This window comes from Anabrus simplex, chromosome 10 (genome assembly GCF_040414725.1).
Source record: "Anabrus simplex isolate iqAnaSimp1 chromosome 10, ASM4041472v1, whole genome shotgun sequence".
NCBI classification, from domain to species: domain Eukaryota; kingdom Metazoa; phylum Arthropoda; class Insecta; order Orthoptera; family Tettigoniidae; genus Anabrus; species Anabrus simplex.
The window spans coordinates 23297267-23319446 of NC_090274.1; the positions used below are offsets into that span (position 1 = coordinate 23297267).

At 39.7% G+C, this 22180-nt stretch overlaps 1 protein-coding gene across 2 annotated transcripts in view; it reads right to left on the minus strand.

Annotated features, from left to right (window-relative positions):
* LOC136882305 (ubiquitin-protein ligase E3B) overlaps positions 1-22180 on the minus strand; it is a 106546-nt gene that overhangs the window by 83916 nt on the left and 450 nt on the right. Inside the window, exons 2-5 of one of the 2 annotated variants that reach the window (XM_067154879.2) lie at positions 22000-22137; positions 8611-8938; positions 6308-6496; positions 1451-1642 (exon numbers count right to left, since the gene is read on the minus strand). In XM_067154879.2, coding sequence (XP_067010980.1) covers positions 1451-1642; positions 6308-6496; positions 8611-8938; positions 22000-22137 — 847 coding nt within the window. The remainder of the gene's footprint in view (positions 1-1450; positions 1643-6307; positions 6497-8610; positions 8939-21999; positions 22138-22180) is intronic. The other variant, XM_067154880.2, reaches the window with a different exon arrangement.

Genomic DNA, 22180 nt, shown 5'->3' on the forward strand with positions numbered 1-22180 from the left:
CCTTCAGTTCAGATGATCGCAGGTTTGATCCCCGGCCGGGTCGGTGATTTTAATTGTGTTCTTGAATTCTTCTGGCTCGGGGACTGGGTTTTTGCTTTTGTCCCAAGACCTTCCTCTTCATATTCTGACAACGCACTGCACTACCAACCACCACAGAAACACGCAATAGTGATTACATCCTTCCATATAGGATTGGAGTCAGGAAGGGCATCCAGCCATAAAACAGGGCCAAATTCCCATGTGCGACACAGTTCGGACCCGCAATTCCACAGATATGGGGAAAAACAGTAGTTGAAGAGTTTTCTTATTTTATTTTACATCGTTATGCCCTACTTAGGAGCTCGATTGAACCAGCTTAGCTGACGTGTTGGCCTTCTTCCCTTCTCAAAATCTCTTCATCCTCTTGCTGAGCTTTTTCCTTCATTCTTCTCTCCAAGTAATAGTGGCTCTGGTGTTGGCTTCGTCTTCAAACGGGTGATTGCCGATTTTGGTTCTGAATTTACTTCTGTCCTGTATAATGTCTTCTGAGATGTTGATTTCCTGGAGATCTGTTTCAATTTCACAAAACCAGCTGTTCTTGGTTTTAGATGAAAGGGCCAGGTTGAGAATTCTTTTAGTTAGTCTGTTACTGTTCATTATTTTTATTATTATTATTATTATTTTGTTGCTGTTGTTTGGGTCTGCTTAGGATCACAGGGCTTACTTTGACCGTTTACATAGGTCCGTCTTTTCTTTTTTGAGCCTACAGAGGTCCATACAGGTCAAGTGGCCATACCAGGCCAGTCAACTTTTTCTCATAGATGTGATTATATGTTCATGATGATCATTGTTGTCCCTGATCCTGTAAATGCCATCCTCTTGTCTTATGGGTCCTAATATCCTCCTTAAGATTTTCTATTCCTTGAATTCTATTTTCCTGAGTGTGCCCTTCCTGATCATCAAGAGACATTCAGAGGCATAGAACAGAGGGGGTCTTATTTTATATAATTATTTATTATAAATAATTCTGACATGCCGCCACCGAAATCATGCATGACCGAGGTGACCAACACAACAGTATGTGAACAAATTATAATAATAATAATAATAATGTTATTTGTTTTACGTCCCACTAACTACTCTGAACAAATTATAAAGATGGAGTGAAGAGTACAAAATCAATACTCAAGAGGAAATTTGAACCAGAGAAGCTCTTAGTAAGCAAACCAGAGTTCAATCAATCAGAGAAGCTTTTTAAATAAAAGTGTATGGAAAGTAGCTACTGAAGCATAAAGTGTCATTTTCCATACACTGTTGGGAGTGGAAAGAAATCAAATTCATCAAAGTGTGGAGTAAAAACGTCATCACTATAGCTATGACTCATTCTAGGAGCTGTTAATTCTCAGTAACATCACGCAAAAAACAAATATATTTAGAGACATGGAAAGCTCCAGCATGTAAAGAAACTCACGGTGAAGCTAGGAAAGAAGAAGTCTTTGAGTACATCGTCCCTCTGGATGTAGGCCAGTTGGATGAGATTGGCCAGTAGACAGAGAGCGTAGTTACCCTCCAGCACATTGAAGACTATTCTCGTGTTCTGTTCTGAGCTCAGAAGCTCTAAACTCCGGGGGAACATGTCGTGGCTCACAAACGTTGTGATGCACTGAAAAGAAAAAACGCAGCCATGTATGAAATCGAAATGCCTCAGAAAATTGTTTCTCATCTCTAGTGCCAATGCTATTCACAGACTTTCACAAGTAAAAATCAGCAGGCTTTCTTATAATGACTTTTATTAAGTGTTACGATGCATCACTGATCACATAACTTGCATAAATTCAACAATATTTTACACATGCTACTTTATTACATTTTTTAAATAATTTAATTGTTTATAAATACTAAAATATTGCCCATATCTGAGCTTTAAAACATAGGGCTTCTCACCCTTAAATTTGCTAAACACCAAGTGACCGACACCATAACTACGTCTTCTCCTTCTGCTTTTCCCAACACCTGTGGGATCGCGGGTGCGAACTGTGTCGCACATGTGGATTTGGCCCTGTTTTGTAGTGTGTTATCTGAATATGAAGAGGAAAGTGTTGGAACAAACAGAAACACCCGGTCCCCAAGCCAGAAGAATTTATCAAACACGATTAAAATTCCCGACCCGACCAGAATCGAACCTGGGACCCTCTGAATCGAAGGCCTCAATGCTGACCATTCGGCCAATGAGTCGGACGACTGACACCATAACTGACTTAGTTCAATTCAGAAACTGTGAACTAAATTTTTGCTCAAAGCAACCCGACTTACTAAGCATATTTTAAGTTTAAAAACTTCCAAAAGTTTTCTCAGTATTCTTATGCTTTTGTAAGTGTGCTAAAAATTGTCAGCATCGCCTTTGAGAGTTCATCATATTTAAGATTGCCTGTTGGACATCAAGTTATTCATTCCAGCTATAAATATAACAGAGGAAGAATAAAAAGTCAGGAGTTTCCCCGCTTCAATCAGGCAAGTAATGTCTATCTATAGGGCGGTGAAAATCACATCAAAATCCATTTGGTGATTCTTGAGAATAGCCCAACAAACACCTATTGGGGACTTTATTTTACAGTTATTGTACAAATATTTCCCCACTGTTAATAAAATTACGGCTATTTAATGGATGTAGTGGAGATGACGTGGTTTTTACTCATTAGGATAAGTTTTGGATGCAGTTTTTTCCATACATTAATCCAATCCAGGGACTTCATTTTAGACTTTAATCAAAGTCATCCTCAACCTACAAATACAGTATAAGTCCACTATAGCGAGAATTCATAACGGCGAAAAATTTACTCGCTATAGTGGATTGTCGTTATATCTGATTTTTCGTAAAAGTTGGGAAAACCCCATACACATTAAAATCGATATGAAACGGCAATCAGTTTGTTCAAAACTTGCGGTTTCATGGATAATAACCACACTGCGGCTTACTCATTTGCTATTTTTTGAAATCCGATACTACGTGAAGGTTCGTGTTTAACTTTGTATCACTCCAGAGACCTCTGTGGCATGGCAAACGTTTCAGTTCACTTCTTCAAACAGAGTCACCTAACCTAACCGTACATGTATCATGACAACATATTTCAAGTGCACGTAGAGAACTCAGATTTATAAAAGAACTAGCACTGATTAATGGTTACAAAACAGAAATAATTAATTGAATCATTAACAAAGTAAAACTTAAACTGGCCACTAACCTTACTCCAGAGAAAATTAAAAAATCAAAATATGCTACTTTTACCTACACTAATTCTGCGATTCAACAAATCACAAATCCTTTGAAAAAACAAGATTTACAAATAGCATTCAAGACACATAACACTAACAGAAATATATTTTTCAATCATAATACAATTAATGCAAATAAAGATGGATCTGGAATATATAGATTAACATGCACACAGTGCAATTTTTCATATGTTGGCCAGACTGGGCGTAGTTTTATCACTGTGTATATGGAACACTATAACATATTAAAACATAATAAGTATTCTGCAATGGCTAACCACATGAAAGAGCGGCCATCAATTTAGTACAACAGATAGAGACCTCAAGATAATAAAAAGAATTGAAAAAGGAAAGTTAATGACCGAATATGAAAACATTTATATTTATTTAGATCAGTACTTCAATAGGGAAAAAACCTAAACGATGTAATCGAAATAAAAAGCCCATTAATAGAACAACTACCAAAATTGCTACAAGCTTTTAAATCAGATAACAGTAAAAAAAAATTAAATTTTCAACCATAAACTTTCTAATACGTCAACAAATACAAACACCCACCTTGAATATACATAGAGACCAGCCTCAACAAGTTAAGCCAGCATCCAATACCCAGCCCACACCCCCTTTCCCTACGTCCCCTACTTGTCTTCCTCACGTTATGCCAGTACCCAACACTCCGCCCACAGCTCCTTCTCCTTCCCCACCTACTCGCCCTCCACCACACCCGCCCCATACGTATAACACAAGAAGAAAGAACACAAAGACAAAAAGTCTCAGTACTGCAACAAGCACAGCTAGGCACTGAAGCATGACAAAAAAAGGGGTAAGTGATGTTTCAACCTTAAAAATTTATATAAACGATTACAAACCATCACACTCATAACATTCTTTTGTAACAGACATATTCATGTTGCAGTAAACAGCACACCACCAACTCAGTAACAAATATTCGTGTCCCTTTTAACCACGCTTTAATAACAAACAGACCAGTAAAAATTGGCCAACTCAAATCAGTTGCGGATTGGTGAAGACTACAAGTACGACACATACAATGGCGTAATTCGCATCTAACGAGAATATATTGCAAGTTTAATCTTCTAATTCATTAATCTTCATATGAACATTTATACATTGATAAATAGCAGTGTTAGAAGAAAAACGGGAATTTTTAGCCAAATCTTACAATTTAATTGGCACATTACTATGACTTGGACATCAACTTCCTGTGATTAACGTCTAGTTTATTATAGACCCATTTTAATTGTTACTTCTTCCTGTTTACTTTTTATATAGTAATGATATTTTATTGTATAACAACATTTTAATGAACAAATAATTGTAAAATAATTGAGATAATTGTACAAAATGGCTGAAAATGCTCGACACAACGAGCAAAACATGTCCCATTTAATGTTTATATTGTGGTAAATGTCCTTTTAGAGACAATAAACATTTTTATGTATTGAACAAGGTTAATAAAAACAAGAAATTGATCTTGTACAACATACCACTTAGTCGAGCAGCTCGTCTCCTTTCTTCCAAGTATTCCCAGCCCAAACTTTGCAACAATTTTGTAACGCTACTCTTTTGTCGGAAATCACCCAAAACAAATCGAATTGCTTTTCTTTGGATTTTTTCCAGTTCTTGAATCAAGTAATCCTGGTGAGGGACCCATACACTGGAACCATACTCTAGTTGGGGTCTTACCAGAGACTTATATACCCTCTCCTTTACATCCTTACTACAACCCCTAAATACCCTCATAAGCATGTGCAGAGATCTGTACCCTTTATTTACAATCACATTTATGTGATTATTGCAACGAAGATCTTTCGTTATATTAACACCTAGGTACTTACAATTATTTCTTTCGTTATAAGATAATGAGGAAAATATAGAACAAATATATAACAGAAATTAATGTATTTTACTGTACATATTTTCACAAAATCATCAGCAATAATACACACAATATAGAAATATGCCTTTGCTGGCAAGATGTAGTGTTTACGGTGTTGCATGTCTTCTAGTAAGGGCTAGAATAAATTTGTTACTTTCACTGACCTGTCTCAGTCTCATCCTTGGCTTTGACAATAATGAAAGTGACCGAGGTATGAGCGATGCTAATAATACCATTCCTTATGCAGCCAGTCCCTGCTATGAATGGTGTGAAAATATTGCTCTAGGCTCGGTTGGTGCATGCCTTTCAGTGGGCTTGGCAGACTGATATGTAACAGCAATAGCAACTTCTGGCTCGGTGTGGAAAGCAATGGGAAAGACTCACTCCTCATTTCCCTAGTATGCTTCTTCAATGACACCTAGGCTATCTATGACAGCTGTTGGTGAAGCTGTAGAGGATCAAACCAGCCTACGGGCTGAATACCCTAACAACATACAATGTAGAAATAACAGAATTAACTGCCAGACCTTTAACAATAAAGCAATACAGTGGTGGAAACTCCACACCTGCAGCTTATTGTTCATGTTTCACTCTGACAAGTCCATCTGAAACCCAGACAAAAATGTAACTTTATTTCAAGCCCTCCTCCCTTGTCATCGCTTTAAGTAGTTTGAGCCTCCACCAGTCCTGAACTTCTTGCAGAGGGTGTGTTTCCAATAGGTAGCCAATAGGACAATATTCACTTAACAAAATAACTTTCCAATGTTTATCATTCTTGTTATAACAACAGAATTCAAACAAAAAGATTTAAAATTTACATTTTTCTGGGAGACGGGGTAATTTACTTACTGGGGAATTATATACCCCCTCCCCTGCTGGGTAATGCCTAAAATAAACACTAATAGTTAAGCCCTAGGATCCTACCCCCCCCCCCCTTTTCATTCTGATTTTGCACCCTGTTTAATATGGAAAATTTTGAGATGCTGACTTGGATTGGAGTAGTAATTTGTGGTTTTGTGGTAAATATATCTCAAACTCATCATCAAAACTATGGCTGATTATTTTATTCATTAAGAATTCTGCCAGTGAAAAGATCAAATATTTTAATTTAATGACTACACACTGAAAATAGAGGAGTCAAAAAAATAATTTTACCTCGGGAGCAATCTCGTTGAGGTGTAGTACAAGGCCTGGTACACTCAGGATGTGTATCAAAAACATAGTCATCAGTTTCTCGGAGAAGCCAGAAGAAAGGAGGGGACGAAGTGACAAAGTTATCACAGCAGACAGTGACACGTGTTTGAGGCTAACCTTAGCTCGTGCCAAACCTCGTATCAGTAGCGACTGTAATAATCAAAACATAGAATAATTCTTTATGTATACGCATACAATTTTCCTAACTACAATGCCTATAATAAATACACTCAGGATAAAGTGTGACATATTTCAGATAAACTTCCTTCAGATTATCGCTAGTTAATGGCTGGTGGTTACAGACTCCAAGCCTTCCTAAAACCACAGGATTTTTTTAGGCGAAAATCCCAAACCGGGATAGAACAGGATTTGAATCTTGCCCATCCAGGTGGTCACCAGCTAAGACAATTAATTAATTAATTAATTATGCTCCCTTGGTACAATTAAACAGATAAAAATACAGAAATAACTTGAACATTCAATATCAAATGAAACTAACCATCAATCAGCCAGCCAATATTATGGTATTTCTTGCATAAACATATTATGTTTCGACCTATTTTAAGGACCTCTAAAAATTCTTTGGTTTAACATTATCAAGAGCAATCAGCAATAACACAACATATATAATGATATAACCCAAACATCATATGTAATAGTGTATAATCAGAATTTTAATTACTAGAGAGATATAACACTTCTGTCTCAGGGCTGCCGACAGTAGGGTTCGAACCCACTATCTCCCGAATATTAGATACCGGCCGCACTTAAGCGACTGCAGCTATTGAGCTCAGTGTGTGTATATATATCTATCTATCTACCTATATATATACAAGGTACATTAAAAGAATAATAAGTTCATTCTTGCATTGTTTCAATGCTTCATGTGACAGTATTATTTGTTTCCAGAGGACCAACCTCCAATTCACTTGTATCGACTGGTTCAAGTATGGTTCACAAGTCAGAACCAGTGCAAGCTTATCGATGGATGGCTCATCAAGCAGGGCAATGTTTGGGTGGAAACAAAGTATACGTTAGCCAAGAATAGGGCTGATCTGCAACCAGCCACCAAAGTTATTATCTCGGATAAAGTAGCTAGCAGCAAGAATTATGCAGCTTCTCTAGTCACTTCTGTTCTGTAGCATCTGCAAGAAATGGTGGAGAACAAGGATTACTGAGCCTCCTATTGAGAGACAGTGTAGAGCAATAGTCCACAATACTGTCAGTCCAACACAATACATGCAGTGGTGGCAGCATGCCACTGAGCAAAGCACAAACACTTTTAAAATTGTTTGGATATATTCCGAACACCCTCATGTACCTCTAAGAAACCCAGACCGTCCAGCAGCGTTTCTACTCTCCGAGACCTAAGCAGCTGTACAGGAGGCCCGCGCATAGTTCTTGACCTTGTAAGGAGCGTGCACGTGTTCAACCTAGCATCAATAGCCAGTCTGAGTCTCAGCTGTTAACATGGCGAGACAGTCATCATTGCAACAACATATTTTCGTATGTAAAAGTTATTTTAAGTAGGAGTCGGCTCAACGGAGACGCGATGCATTTGTTCAGCAATTTCCTGAAGAAGTGCCATCTTCATGAGCACAGATTCATGTAATTGTAAATAAATTTGAAACTACTGGCTCAGTGATTAATAAAAAAAATTTGCGCACATGAACAGTTGTAACAGAGGAAAAACTAGATGACATTGGTGCAAATCTTGAATGGTCACCAAATAAATCACTCACAAAATTAGCACAAATAGGGGTTTTGGTTTCTTCTGCACACAGAGCTACAAAGCTGTTACACATCAAACCGTACAGGTTTACATGGGCCCTTTGTTTAAAGCTTGCAGCCACAAGAGTGAGATATTGTGAGTGGTATATTGCATCACTGAATGATAATTTATTCGACCCACAGCTTTAAGATTGTATACACGCTTAAAGCAAGGCAGCCACGTGCGACATAAGTTGGGCTGAGGCAGCTGCTGTAGCGCAGAGTACTAACACCGCACGCTCGGTCTGAATACAAGAAAATAGACATAAAAAATGGTCCTCTTTTAAATGCTGTATTTATACAGGTTAAACTTTCTGTAAAATTGAAGCAGGAAAGGGCTATGATTGAGAAGCTAGCAAAAGTACATTAAATAAGAGACAGTCCTGGCATTTGTCACAAATGAAAATATGAGGCCACGGAAACCATCTTGAGGGCTGATGGCGGTGACCTACACTGGTTGCTTGGTAACGGAATGTGAAGAAGTCTATAATTACCTTCATTATAAGATAAAACCCTTTGGTCAGGAGGTGCCCCATAATGTTGGCACACAACTGATGCATGCCTGCTCTCAGAACTTCCACGTGTTTGGCACGTAATATACACCAGGTGCTGGTCGAGGTGAAGGCAACTAGAGTGTGCAAGTAGAGGAGAATGGTCCGCATGTCCGCCGGGAACTCTGGCCTCAGTTCGTCCAGGTATGTGCAACACTTCCAGGTGATGTCCTTCATGTGGGAGATCCATGCTATAGCGTATTCCTTGTTGAGGGCAACTCCAATGTAACTGAACTTCAACGACTCCGTTTCCAAGCTGGCCACTAGATATCTGTGAACAGTCACCACAAGTTTTCGTCAATGCAGTACGTACCAATACACCCTACACCCAAATCAGCGGAAGAAAAGAGCCTGTCTATTCTGAAGGTGCCATTATTACTGCAGTCTAGACATTAGTAACGGCACCTCCAGGGGAACAAATGACACCACTATTGCCCCCGATAGTTACTGTTAGCAACTGTTTAAATTCTGTTTTACCAGAAAGCATTGTTAGTAAGATGGCGTTGTAGTAAGGACATAATGGAGAGGGCATGTAAGTCACTGGTAAGACCCTAATTAGCATATGGTTCTAGTATGAGATCCTCAAGAGGATTATTCCAAATGCAGCACGATTTGTTCTGGATGGTTTCCAACAAATGAGAACTGTTATGAAAATGTTGCAAACTTTGGGTGGGAAGACTTAAGAGTAAGGAGCAAGCTACTTGACTAAGCGATATGTTTCCATCTTGTAAGTTATGAATTTCATTATAGTCCGTATTGATAACTGATCACTATCAAAGGGTAGAGAAAGATGATGATGATGATGATGATGATGATGGTGACGATGATGATGATGATGCTTGTTGTTTAAAGGGGCCTAACATCTACGTCATCGGCCCCTAATGATACGAAATGAGACTAAATGTTATGACAATTTAAAAATCCATAATCCTCCACTGACCAGAATTCGAAAACATGAGGACGAAGAATAAATGGATAGGCATGAAGTTAAAACAATCAGTGGATCCGACCAGCAATGCGCCACATTCCCAGAAACTAGCGTTAAACAATAGCATTACTGATGAAGCAACTGCTTCTAAAGCACAATACTGAATCGATGAGGCTTGTAGTCTAAACAGGTCCAAAATCCAGGTCATCGGCCCCCCATAATGGTACTTATCGCTAGGAAAATAGAACCATGCTATTTGTCATGTTGCGGTACTAATCAAAAGTAGCGTAGACTCGCGGTATTCCACACATTATGGTACTACTCACAGGTAATGAAATTCGCACATGTAACACAGACCTATGGTGTTTCGCACACTGCGGCGCTATTTACAGGCAGCGCAAACCCATGGCGTTCCTCACGTAAGTGGACTAACCACAGGGCCTGCACTATCCCGTGGTGTTCCTCACATAGTGGATACTAAGCATAGGTAAGGCAGAACCATGGTGTTGTTCATCCCATAGTGTTGCTCATATAGGGTTACGAATCACAGGTACTGTAAAATGCATCCTGAGCCACACACTGTCGCTACTAATCACAAACCTATTGTGTAACCAACATAGTGGTACTACGCGCAAATAAAAGCAACCCATGGTGTTCCCTGCATGATGGTACTAATTACAAGTAGTCTCATGGTTCCAATTTGATCATCCCTTGGTCGCCCCTTATGACAGGCAGGGGATACCATGGGTGTATTCTTCGTCTGTGTCCCCCACGACAGGAGGATGTGTGTTTGGTCTGCGAGAGGTATTTTATTTCCCTCAAGTCCGCCGGCAAGCCGGTTCGGACCCCTTATCCGCCACCTGGGACGCGTCACGTGGGAGTATCACCTCTCTCCCTGCTACGGCAGCATAGTAGGTTCGTGGGGTAGAGAAAGGTCCACCTATTCAATACCATTAGCTTAATATTATATCTTATATAACTGGTACTAGTTTTGACCTTGCTACATTAGGTCATCTTTAGCCATGATCAAATTGGAAATGCATACATATAACCACCAATAAAAAATTACAAATTGGTATGCCTTAAGTAAAATCTAAATCTAAAACAGTGATCAAATGTCAGATTACACATTTGTAGTCTTTTATTGGTGGTTATATGTATCCATGTATTTCCAACTTGATCATGGCTAAAGATGACCTAATGTAGCAAGGCCACATGTGCTGGGGAGTTGACCTCAAGGAGAACTGTTTAGGATCAAACGCCATAACATCATCAGAAACCTGATTGCTAATGCTCTTCGTCTCAAAAATCTAGAAGTGTATGAAGAAGTCCACTACATCAGAGATGAAGGCAACACTCGCAGGATTGATATTATAGCGATTGACAGACGGAGGAATGAAGCAGAAATTATTGATCCTACAGTACGCTTTGAATCTTCAGCCTCTCAGCCGACTGACATAGACAATGAGAAAAAGTATATCTATAATCCAACCATCCCTTTCTTTCTTGAGTCACATAACCTTAAAAAAATTACTGTGACTGGATTTTTCTTTGGTGCAAGGGGAACAATTCCCAAATCTTTCGTCACATGGCGACAAAAATATAAACTAGCGAGAAGTCTACAAGATGAGATAGTCGTCTCATCATCAAATACTCCGTTTTGATTCTTCGACACCATTTATATGGAGCTCATGCCATTTAATATGGTTAATTATAACCTATCATTTTTTTTAAAACACTAATCTTCTTTATCTTCCCTCAAAATTGTTATTGTATATTATTCTGTGTCTTATGGCAAATCCAGGGTGTACTGGATCAGATTACATAAATAAATAAATAAATAAATAAATAAATAAATAAATAAATAAATAAATAAATAAATAAATAAATAAATAAATAATAAGATATAATATTAATCTAATGGTAACGAATAGGTGGACCTTTCTCTACCCTTTGATAGTACGTTTCGAGCTGTCATCGAGAGATGCCGTGGAATGACATCAATCTATATATATAAAATATGAGTTCTGTCTGTACATTGCTCAGAATTTAAAAAGGGTTGTATTTCTGTATCGGTCGTGTCCATAGTAACAAGGAAATGCATTTTTTTAATTTTCCATCATTTCTGTCTGCCTGTCTGTATGTATGTACACGCATCACGAGAAAACAGCTGAAAAGAATTTAATGAAAATCTGTATGCAAAGTCAGGGAGTAAGTCGCTATAATCTAGGCCATAAATAATTTTATTCACACTGAATGAAATGGTAGTTTAGGGCAAGGCCTAAAAGTTAATTCTGAAACATTTATGTTATTAATGGTCCTATCTTGATAAAAATTGGTATGCAAAGTTGAGAAATAAGTCGCTATAATCTAGGCAATAAATAATGTTATTCACACTGAGTGAAATGGTAGTTTAGGGGAAGGCCTAACACTTAATTCTCTAATATTTATGTTATTAGTGGTCGTATCTTAATAAAAATCGGTAGGCAAATCGGGGAATAAGTCGCTACAATCTAGGCCATAAATAATTTTATTCACGCTGAATGAAATGGTAGTTTAGGGCAAGGCCTAAAATTTAATTCTCAAATATTTATTAGTGGTCCTATCTTAATAAAAATCGGTATGCAAAGTCAGGGAGTAAGTCACTATAATCTAGGCCATAAATAATTTTATTCTCACTGAGTGAAATGATAGTTTATGGGAAGGCCAAAAATGTAATTCTCAAATATTTATGTTATTAGTGGTCGCATCGATAAATACTACACGACTACAGTTATATAGTATTAATTTTCCGATTGCCTGGTGTGAAAAAGGGAAACAACAGAATGCCATCTTCTGGGCTGCCGACAGTGGGGTTCGAATCCACAATCTCCCGGATGCAAACTCACAGCTGAGCGCCCCTAAGCACACGCCAACTCGCCCGGTCGTACCGAGTGTAACAGCCTGCCTGAATATTGGCAGGAAGTAGCTGGGGTGTTAGATAACTTTCTTCTTTAGCATGCCATTCCTCTGGTTCATAAATTTTCTGATACTACTGGTACGTAACACACTGTTTCATCATAGCATTCGAACTATTCAATCCCTACTCTGAGGCACTGATCGGAATGAGCAGTGTGCATCTTTAACGGAATAAGGGCAGAGGAGTGTTCATGGCTGTCTGCGGCCTGGTCATTCCAGCTCTGGAACTTTGGACTGTTAGATCGGCACTGTAGTAGTGTTCGTTAAAAGTGAGAAAATGTACGGTTTTTCATTTGATTGAGTGTTTTATATAATAACATTCTTTTTAATCACTACATTCCTACTGACGTTTTTGTAATGACCTGTGTTGACTTCAGTTAGAAAAACCACAGTCAGTCTTTCTGATAATCCCAAAGCGAAGCACGGGTGCATCAGCTAGTAGATGAATAAGTTTGAATGGAGTATCTAACAGTAAGAATGATCATAACATGAAGATAACTTTGGACTTCAAGAAAACAAACTGAAGCAAATACTTGTTTATTAGAAGAGGAATTAGGGATTGAAATAATTTATGAAGGGTGACATTCAATAACTTTCCAACTTCTTTGAAATAATTCAAGACTGGGTATACAACTGATACAGAATCTGCCACCTGGGTGGCAACTCTGGGAAGAAACCTGCTAGCAGTTTACTGAGGACAGCACATCCCAGGAGGGATCGTCCGAGGGAAGTGATAGACCGCAACGAGAGGGTTCTCCCCTCCGTGCACATAACTTTATTAAGTTGATATACAATGCTACAACATAAGGAGTGGCATGGAGGACAGCTCAGATGCCTGAACTGACAGTGTATTGGGCCACGGAGCTGTCGGTAAGTACACGGAGATGATTACAAATTAAGTACGGAAAGTCCGTAGGAAAGTGGTGTGCTGCTAGAACTGCTGCTGCCGTCTCTGCCATGGTGACCCTTGTTGGTGTAGCAAAGGCCTGAGCCAGGCCTGGTTGAACCATGGAGCCACCGGCGCTATGGACTGAGGGGTAGCATCAGGGTAGACCTGCACCGGATGATGGCCAGGTTGCATCTGCCAAGGAGTGGCGATGAAGTCCGGAGTGAGCAGTCGCTGTACCCAGAAGAACTTGCCTGCTAACACATGCTTGGGAAGAAAACTTATTATTTATTGCTATTTGCTTTATGTCGCACCGACACAGGTATGTCTTATGGCGACGATGGGATAGGAAAGGCCTGGAAATTGGAAGGAAGTGGCCGTGGCCTTAATTAAGATACAGCCCCGGCATTTGCCTGGTGAGAAAATGCGAAACCACGGAAAACCATCTTCAGGGCTGCCGACAGTGGGGCTCGAACCCACTATCTCCCGATTAATGGATACTGTCCTGATTTATAAATTTCATTTTTGTTCATATTGATAGCCACCCAAATGTCATAAAAGAAAGAAAAGTTCCACCTGATCAATACTTATTTATTAAATTATTTATTTATTTATTTATTTATTTATTTATTTATTTATTTATTTATTTATTTATTAAATAAGTATTGATCAGGAGGAACTTTTCTTTCTTTTATGACATTTAATGGATACTGGCCGCACTTAAGTAACTGCAGCTATCGAGCTCGGTGGGAAGAAAACTATGCCATCCCATGACTCAACCGAGCTATGAGAGGTACCCAGCCGCCTGTTGCAGCTGATAGGAAGAAACCTTAGGTTTTCGGCGATTATGGCATAGGAAGCGGCTGTGGCCTTAATTAAGATTTTCCAACTCACTTAGTATTTAAAAAGAGTATTGAACTCGCAACCATTCTAAGGGACTGTAATTAATGGTATGAACAAGAGCGCAGCAATCAATCAATTCCAACCAGTACAATATGCACAAACAGGTCCAACATTTATACAAAGTGTATCAATAAGAGGCCAGCCCCGTGGTGTACGGGTAGCGTGCCTGTCTCTTACCTGATTGCCCCGGGGTTGATTCCCGGCCAGGTCAGGAATTTTCACCTGGACCTGAGGGCTGGTTCGAGGTCCACTCAGCCTACATGATTAAAACTGAGGAGCTATCTGACGGTGAGATAGTGGCCCCGGTCTAGAAAGTCAAGTATAATGGCCGAGAGGATTCGTCGTGCTGACCATACGACACCTCGTAATCTGCAGGCCTTTGATCTGAGCAGCAGTCGCTTGGTAGGCCAAGGCCCTTCAAGGGCTGTAGTGCCATGGGGTTTAGTTTGGTTTTGTACCAATAAGAGATCGCCAAATTTTCATGACACATTCCTCACACATACAAGAAGAAAATATGTTATATGTACATGGATCTGGAAATACTTTATTTACATTCTAGAACTCATTTTCTACAACTCTACAGAGTACATTAGTGATGGGAACAAAACGTACCAGCATAACACATGAAACACTTCCTCACATGAAATATTCAAAATGACCTCCGTTAGCATTGATAAATTAATCAACCCGTCAACAAATTGAATGATATAGATGTTGATTCCCATAGGGAATCTGAAATATTTGTCCTGAATGAGCAAATTTATAATACCAATATAAATGGTCCGTTATTGGACATTATTGGCACTGCCGGTGGCTCCAGTTAGCCTACGCAGTGGCCTCCACGGTATGCACTAGCCAGCGTATTGGTAGGTGTGCTAGGTACCAACTGACGAGCCCACCCTAGCACACGAGGGCGAAACGCTGGCAACCAAGAATGAGCTAGCTGGAAAATTTATAATGTCCAATAACGGACCATTTATATTGGTATAACAAATTGAATCCTGAATGCACTGACATATCCCTGGAGTACCGAATATGGTTTCACAGCCTTCCACAAAACGGGCATGAAGAATCTCTGCATCTCATACTACGGTTCGATACATGAGAGCTTTCAAGTGCCCCCTAAATAAAAGTCTGGTGGGTTTAGGTCCGGATAGCACAGAGGCCAGGGAAATGATCCACATCTTCCTATCCACTTGCCACAGAATCTGTTATTTAGAAGCTGACAAACATTACCATGTTCAGTTTACAAGCATGTGCAGAGCACACACCTAGCGCGTTATGGGACGGGTGCTAGAAAATGTGAATCGCTAGTTTCCCACACAGTAATAAAGATTCTCCCTGTCATCCCGCACACCATGTCAGTCCAATCTACTAACAGGTTCATCCGTAGCCAGATTTGTGCGTGCCTATTCCGTTTCCCACGTATTTCCTCTCCACATTTTTCGTCATATGTCATAATTCCTTTTTGGGATCTTGGTATGCACTCTAAAGTCCTTATTAATGAAGACACGATGGGATAAACGTCCAAATGCTGAGTGGACAGCACCAATTCTCCTAACCACATCTTGTGAGCACTTAGCATTTGTTGACAGAATACTTTCTAGATATAAAAAGTGGTAGACCTGCTCCGGTGCCTACATTAAAGCGGAACGTCAAAACTGATAACCAAACAGCAGATGGCGTCAAATTAAAACGCCTGCACATGGTAGCTGAGACCACATTAACTACACTACTAACCACCACAGAAAAACATGATAGTGAGTACATCACTCCACGTAGGGCTGGTATCAGGAAGGGCATCCTGCCGTAACAGTGGCTAAATCTACAATAGATGTTGAACCCAATAAGATGGGAAAATGGCTGAGAAGACAAAAAAGATGATGATGATTGTTGTTGTTTAAAGGGGCCTAACATCTAGGTCATCGGCCCCTAATGGTACGAAATGTAATGAAAAATTAAAAGTTCAAAAGTATCCACTGACTAAAATTAAAAAATGTCATGAAGAATGAATGGAGGGATATGAATTTAAAACAATCAGTGGATCCGACCCAAAAACTAACATAAAAATAGCATTACTGACCAAGGGACCACTTCTAAAGCACAATCCTGAATCAAGGATGCTTGCTGGAAAAGGGGGTCCAAAATCCATAATCCCCTCATAATAGTACTTATCGCTAGGAAAGTAGAACCATGGTATTTTTCATGTTGGGGTACTAATCAAAAGTAGCGTAGAGTCACGGTATTCCTCACATGATGGTACAACTCAAAAGTATTGTATGTCACACAGGTAACGCAGACCTATGGTGTTTCTCACACAATAGCGCCACTCATAGCCAATGCAAACCGATGGTGTTCCTCACCTACGTGTACTAATCACGGACGCCGGTAATCCTATGATGTTCCTCCTATAGTGTGTACTAATCACAGGCAACACAGACCCACGGTGTCGCTCATACAGTGGTACTAATCACAGGCAACGTCCAGACCCATGGTGTTTCTCACAATGATATTAATCACGGGTACTGGAAACCCACAGTGAACCACTCTCTGCTACTACTAACCACAAACCTCTGGTATACCTAATATAGTGGTACTACCCGCAAGTAAAGGTAACGCTTGGTGTTCCCCGCGAGATGGTACTAATCAAAAGTAGTTTCATGGTTCTAATACAATCATCCCTTGGTCACCCCTTTTAGTCACCTCTCACGACAGGCAGGCGATACCGTGAGTGTATTTTTCGTTTGCATCCCCCACGCACAAGGGGTAGACAGAGAGAAAAAGAAGGGATCCGTCACTTCGAAAAATAAAGTAACGGACGAAGAAAGGCAAGGGCCACGAAGGGCGTGAAAATGAAAGACAAAGAACAAGAGTTGGCCAAGGGAGGTCGGACAGGATAGACGAAAGTGAGGAGCCTGGCACAAGTACGTGGAAGCAATGCCAGGACTCAGCTAAGGGCCCCATGGTCACCAACCCCCACTCCCAAGTTGAGAGCCCCTTGGGCCCCTTTTAGTCGCATCTTACGACAGGCAGGGGATACCGTAGGTGTATTCTTCATCTGCATCCCCCACCCACAGGGGGTGGACGAAAAAGAAAACTTTCCATATTGTAGACGGGAAAGTCATGTTCTTCAAGTGATGAAATAACAACAGGCTACAAAGATAACAGGGTCAATCTTTATAAAGTTCAATGACACAAATTTATGTATGTTCTGTTGTTCTGCAGGGTCAGGTATGAAGTGAGATGAATCTTCGTAGCGAGTTTTTACGACAGGATGCCCTTCCTGATGTCAAACTCATAAGACGAGTTAATGAGATCAAGTGAATCATGTGAAGAGATAGGGAGAAACTCAGTGTTGGCAGACAGCCTACTTCTGTCAAATAGTACCAAGGGGCCTCATCAAGGGTTTAAATCTCCATCTGATGGACGAATCACCATCAACAGCGTCAAATGCCTTCACTCCATATGAACACTGTGTAGAGGTTTGAAACTGAATACAGGATTTTGTCAGGCAATTTAGTGATTAGAAACTGTATACCACTATCTCCCCCCATCCTGCCGGCAAACATACAGATGGAGGAACTGGTCTGACCAACAGGACTCGAACCAGATAACCATAGTGTCAAACCATGGACTTCACACCGTAATGATCATGGTCACCATGCGGCTTTATGTTCATAACAATGACTGTATTGCCTTAGCTATCATGTGTAGGCATTTTATTTAAATTGGATGGCATCTAAACTGCCTGCACATCAATTTCTTTATTTATTTTTTTACAATTTGCTTTATGTCAAACCAACACAGATAGGTCTTATGGCGACTATGGGATAAGAGAGCGCTAGGAGTGGTAAGGAAGCGACTGTGGCTTTAATTAAGGTACAACCCCAGCATTTGTCAGGTGTGAAAATGGGAAACCACAGAAAACCATCTTCAGAGCAGCCAACAGTGGAGTTCAAACCCACTATCTCCAAAATGCAAGCTCACAGCTGTGAAAACCTAACCACACAGCCGCTAGCTCGGTACATCAATTTCAACGTTCTGTTTTACTCTACTAGATGACAAAATAAACCGGATTTCTGTTAGGCAATCTGTGATTGAACTGTAATTTATTTTGTCAGGTAAACACTAAATGTGTTAGCAGAGATTTTGTACATGCTGACATCGAATAATGTAGTGTCAAATTCTACATTCTACCACCAATCTGCAGACGGAACTATAAACGGATAATAAAATAATTGATGTTATTGTTTTCACATCCCACTAACTACTTTTGACAGTTTTCGGAGACATCGAGTTGACGGAATTTAGTCCTGCGGGAGTTCCTTTACGTGCCAGTAAATCTATTGACACGAGGCTGACATCTCTGAACACCTTCAAATAACATCAGACTGAGCCAGGATCGAACCTGCTAAGTTGGGGTCAGAAGGCCAGTGCCTTGACCGTCTGAGCCACTCAGCCCAGCCCGGATAATAAAGGGTGGCAAAGTTTAGGATGGGAATAAGATATAAATGCCCTCTATTCCTATAATCTACCTGTTCAATATGTTCAGTGAAGAAGCAATTAGGATCATGAAGGCAAAATCTCAAGGATTTGCCACAATGAGTGGCTCAGGCGGTTAAGACACGCCTTATGACCCCAACTTGGCAGGTTTGATCCTGCTCAGTCTGGTGGTATTTGAATGTGCTCAAATACATCAGCCTCATGTCAGTAGATTCTACAGTGTATACATATTTTAATATGATAGTGTTTTAATTAATATAGGTCACCAAAGATGACCCATAAGTAGTCAAAACTTGTCTGAATAAACTTAATACTTCATCTTAAGAGATGAAATAATGTACTGAACAGGAGGATCAAAATAAATATATATTATTGTAAGAGTAAAAGAATTTCTCCGGGACAAAATTCTGGCACCTTGGGGTCTCCGAAAACCATTAAAAAGTAGTTCATGGGACATAAAACAAGAACATTATTATTCTAAATATTTTGAAATAATAGTGAAAAGAATACACCAAATAAGGTTTTTGGTTTTTGTTTTTTTTCGCTATTTGCTTTACGTCGCACTAACACAGATAGGTCTTATGGTGACGATGGGACAGGAAAGGCCTAGGAATGGGAAGGAAGTGGCCGTGGCCTTAATTAAGTTACAGGCCCAGCATTTGCCTGGTGTGAAACTGGGAAACCATCTTGAGGGCTGCCAAGAATGGGGTTCGAACTCAATGTCTCCCAAATGCAAGCTGATAACTACGTGACCCATACCACACGGCCACTTGTTCAGTTGCTTGTCTACAGGTTCTCGGGGAGCATTTTCAACTGTAATGAGGTAAGTTTCATTGTTTTTCTATCTGTTTTCAATCTGATTATCCATTCATCGAAGTTGATGGGCTTTCTACGGGCATACACGACAAATGCACTCTCGTTTACCAATGCACGGCACGCAACCCTTGCGGGACTCACTCTGTGAATGGTAAGAAAACTTAAAGTCATCTGATGAGTAAGAACAAGAAGGGAACTAATAGTAACATAATAGAAACTTCAAGAATAAACACATTAACAAGTACTGGTAGACATTTCAATATGGAAATTGTTCCCTAAAACATTAATCTGGAACACTCCATTACAGCAGCAAGGGTTCAACAATGGCAGTGAGTGAACAGTGAGGTGAGTGCAAAAACAAAGCTGCCACTGTACCTACTCCTCCGCCTAGGCAGGTTAAGAATCATGCAGGGGGCATGATGCTTGCTTGCTAGCAGCCCTGACAGCACTCCATGCCATAGGATGTCTGAAAGGAGGAGGAGGAGAAGTGTACACAAAATGTGATGTCAATGTTTTTACGATAAGTTTCTAAGTAAACTTTCGTCTGGATAGCCTGAAGATGAGGAAAGCAATGGAAAACTACCTCACTTCTCATCCTGTTTAGTAACGCCTCATTTTGGCACCATTATTGGTTTTTGCGGTTTCCCTGTAACAGTATGACCTTTGGTGGTGCTATATGAGGATCCAACCAGCCTTTGGGTTGATAACCTAAAAGACACAGAAAATGAAGAAGAACTGAGTACAGTATATAGACAACCATTCCAAGTCATCTGGTAAACTTTGGTTGATCAGACTTCTAAAGGTGCGTCCACACCAAGATGTTTTCGTTAACTTTGTTAATAAACAAAATAGCGTGTTCATTAACTTTTCGAGCATGTTGATTAACAAAATTTCTTTAACTTTTGTGAATGAAACTTTTCATTAACATTTCGTGTTTTCGTTAACATTTCGGTTCGCACATGCGCAAAGATGCAATTAGAACACGCAAATTCATAGCGCGGAATACAATACTTTTTTTTAATTTTTCGAAATCGACTGTTGAATCGCAATCAACTCGTATACACCATACAAATACATAAGTGAAGTGTAGGAGTATTTCTCTTACACTCTTACATGATCCTTGGTAGGAGTCACCAGTCGCTAGGAATCTTCAAGTTATACTTAGCCTAACATTAATGCAGATGACATTCCAATAAATTTGTATCTTTCTTTGTAATTTCAGACCCAATTACTGTCAACAAGAACTGAAAGTCTTGTGGGGACATTCTCAGAAAGTTTTGAAAGCCTGTTGCATCATGAATTGAAAGTTCTGACATAGGCCTAAGTGTCCTCTCCAAACTTAATTCTAAACGCTTTTCCAATATTTTTCTTTGCCACACTTTGCATTTGCGTTTTTCTCTAATTGCACTCATTAAAATAATGAAAGCTGCAGCTGTATTTTCTTCTTCCTGACCCTATCCATTGTAACCTCACAAACAGATATTTTGGTGTGGACACAATGTTAAAGAGGTTTGTTAACAAAAGTTTATTAACATCTTGAGAAGTGTTTTCGTTAACACTGTTTATTAACTTTGTTTTGTTAACTTTGTTTATTAACTTTGGTGTGGACTAACCATTATAGAATGAGTCTCAGAAATGACGTATTTACTCCCTCTTCAAGCAATAAGTAGGCTACTACCACCACCACCACCTACCATCTCAAAAATGAATTCTAATAGCAGATCCTCAGTCTGGCAACAAAACACTGTACCTAAGTGACCAAACATCATTTGAAATAGTATTAAATACATTCATTTCTTGTTAAATCAAACTCTCTCTATACAGCTTATTCAAACATTCAAATAGCTCTCCTCAAAAGTTATGACTAAAAGGGAATGTTCTCTCTTATGGGAACATTTCTGTAAACCTAAATGCTTCCTTTACCGAGTTTGATAGCTGCAGTCGCTTTAGTGCGGCCTGTATCCAGTATTCGGGAGATAGTAGGTTCGAACCCCACTGTCGGCAGCCTTGAAGATGGTTTTCCGTGGTTTCCCATTTTCACACGAGGCAAATGCTTGGGCTGTACCTTAATTAAAGCCATGGCCGCTTCCCTCCCACTCCTAGCCTTTCCCTGTCCCATCGTCGCCATAAGACCCATCTGTGTCAGTGCGACGTAAAGCAACTAGCAAAAATGCTTCCTTTTGTCAAAACAGTCCAACTCAAGTATACCACACTGACTATATCACCGAGATAAATTAATTGAATAAAGCGTATTTCTGAAACATTGTTTTCATTCTATGAATTATCAAGACCGAATTCTATCATTCCTAAACTGTTATAGAGATCTTAGAATACTAACCTACAAAGCTTTTCAAATCTCTCCTTATCACGTTCCTTGTCCCACACCAACAGAAATCGACAGGCGGTCTGGTACACTTGAAGGGACGGTCTCAGTTCCTCATGCTCGTCTCCTGACAAAGTTTCGTCGAATTCATTCCTATTACGGAACAAAAAATACATCTGTCACACTGAAATATTGC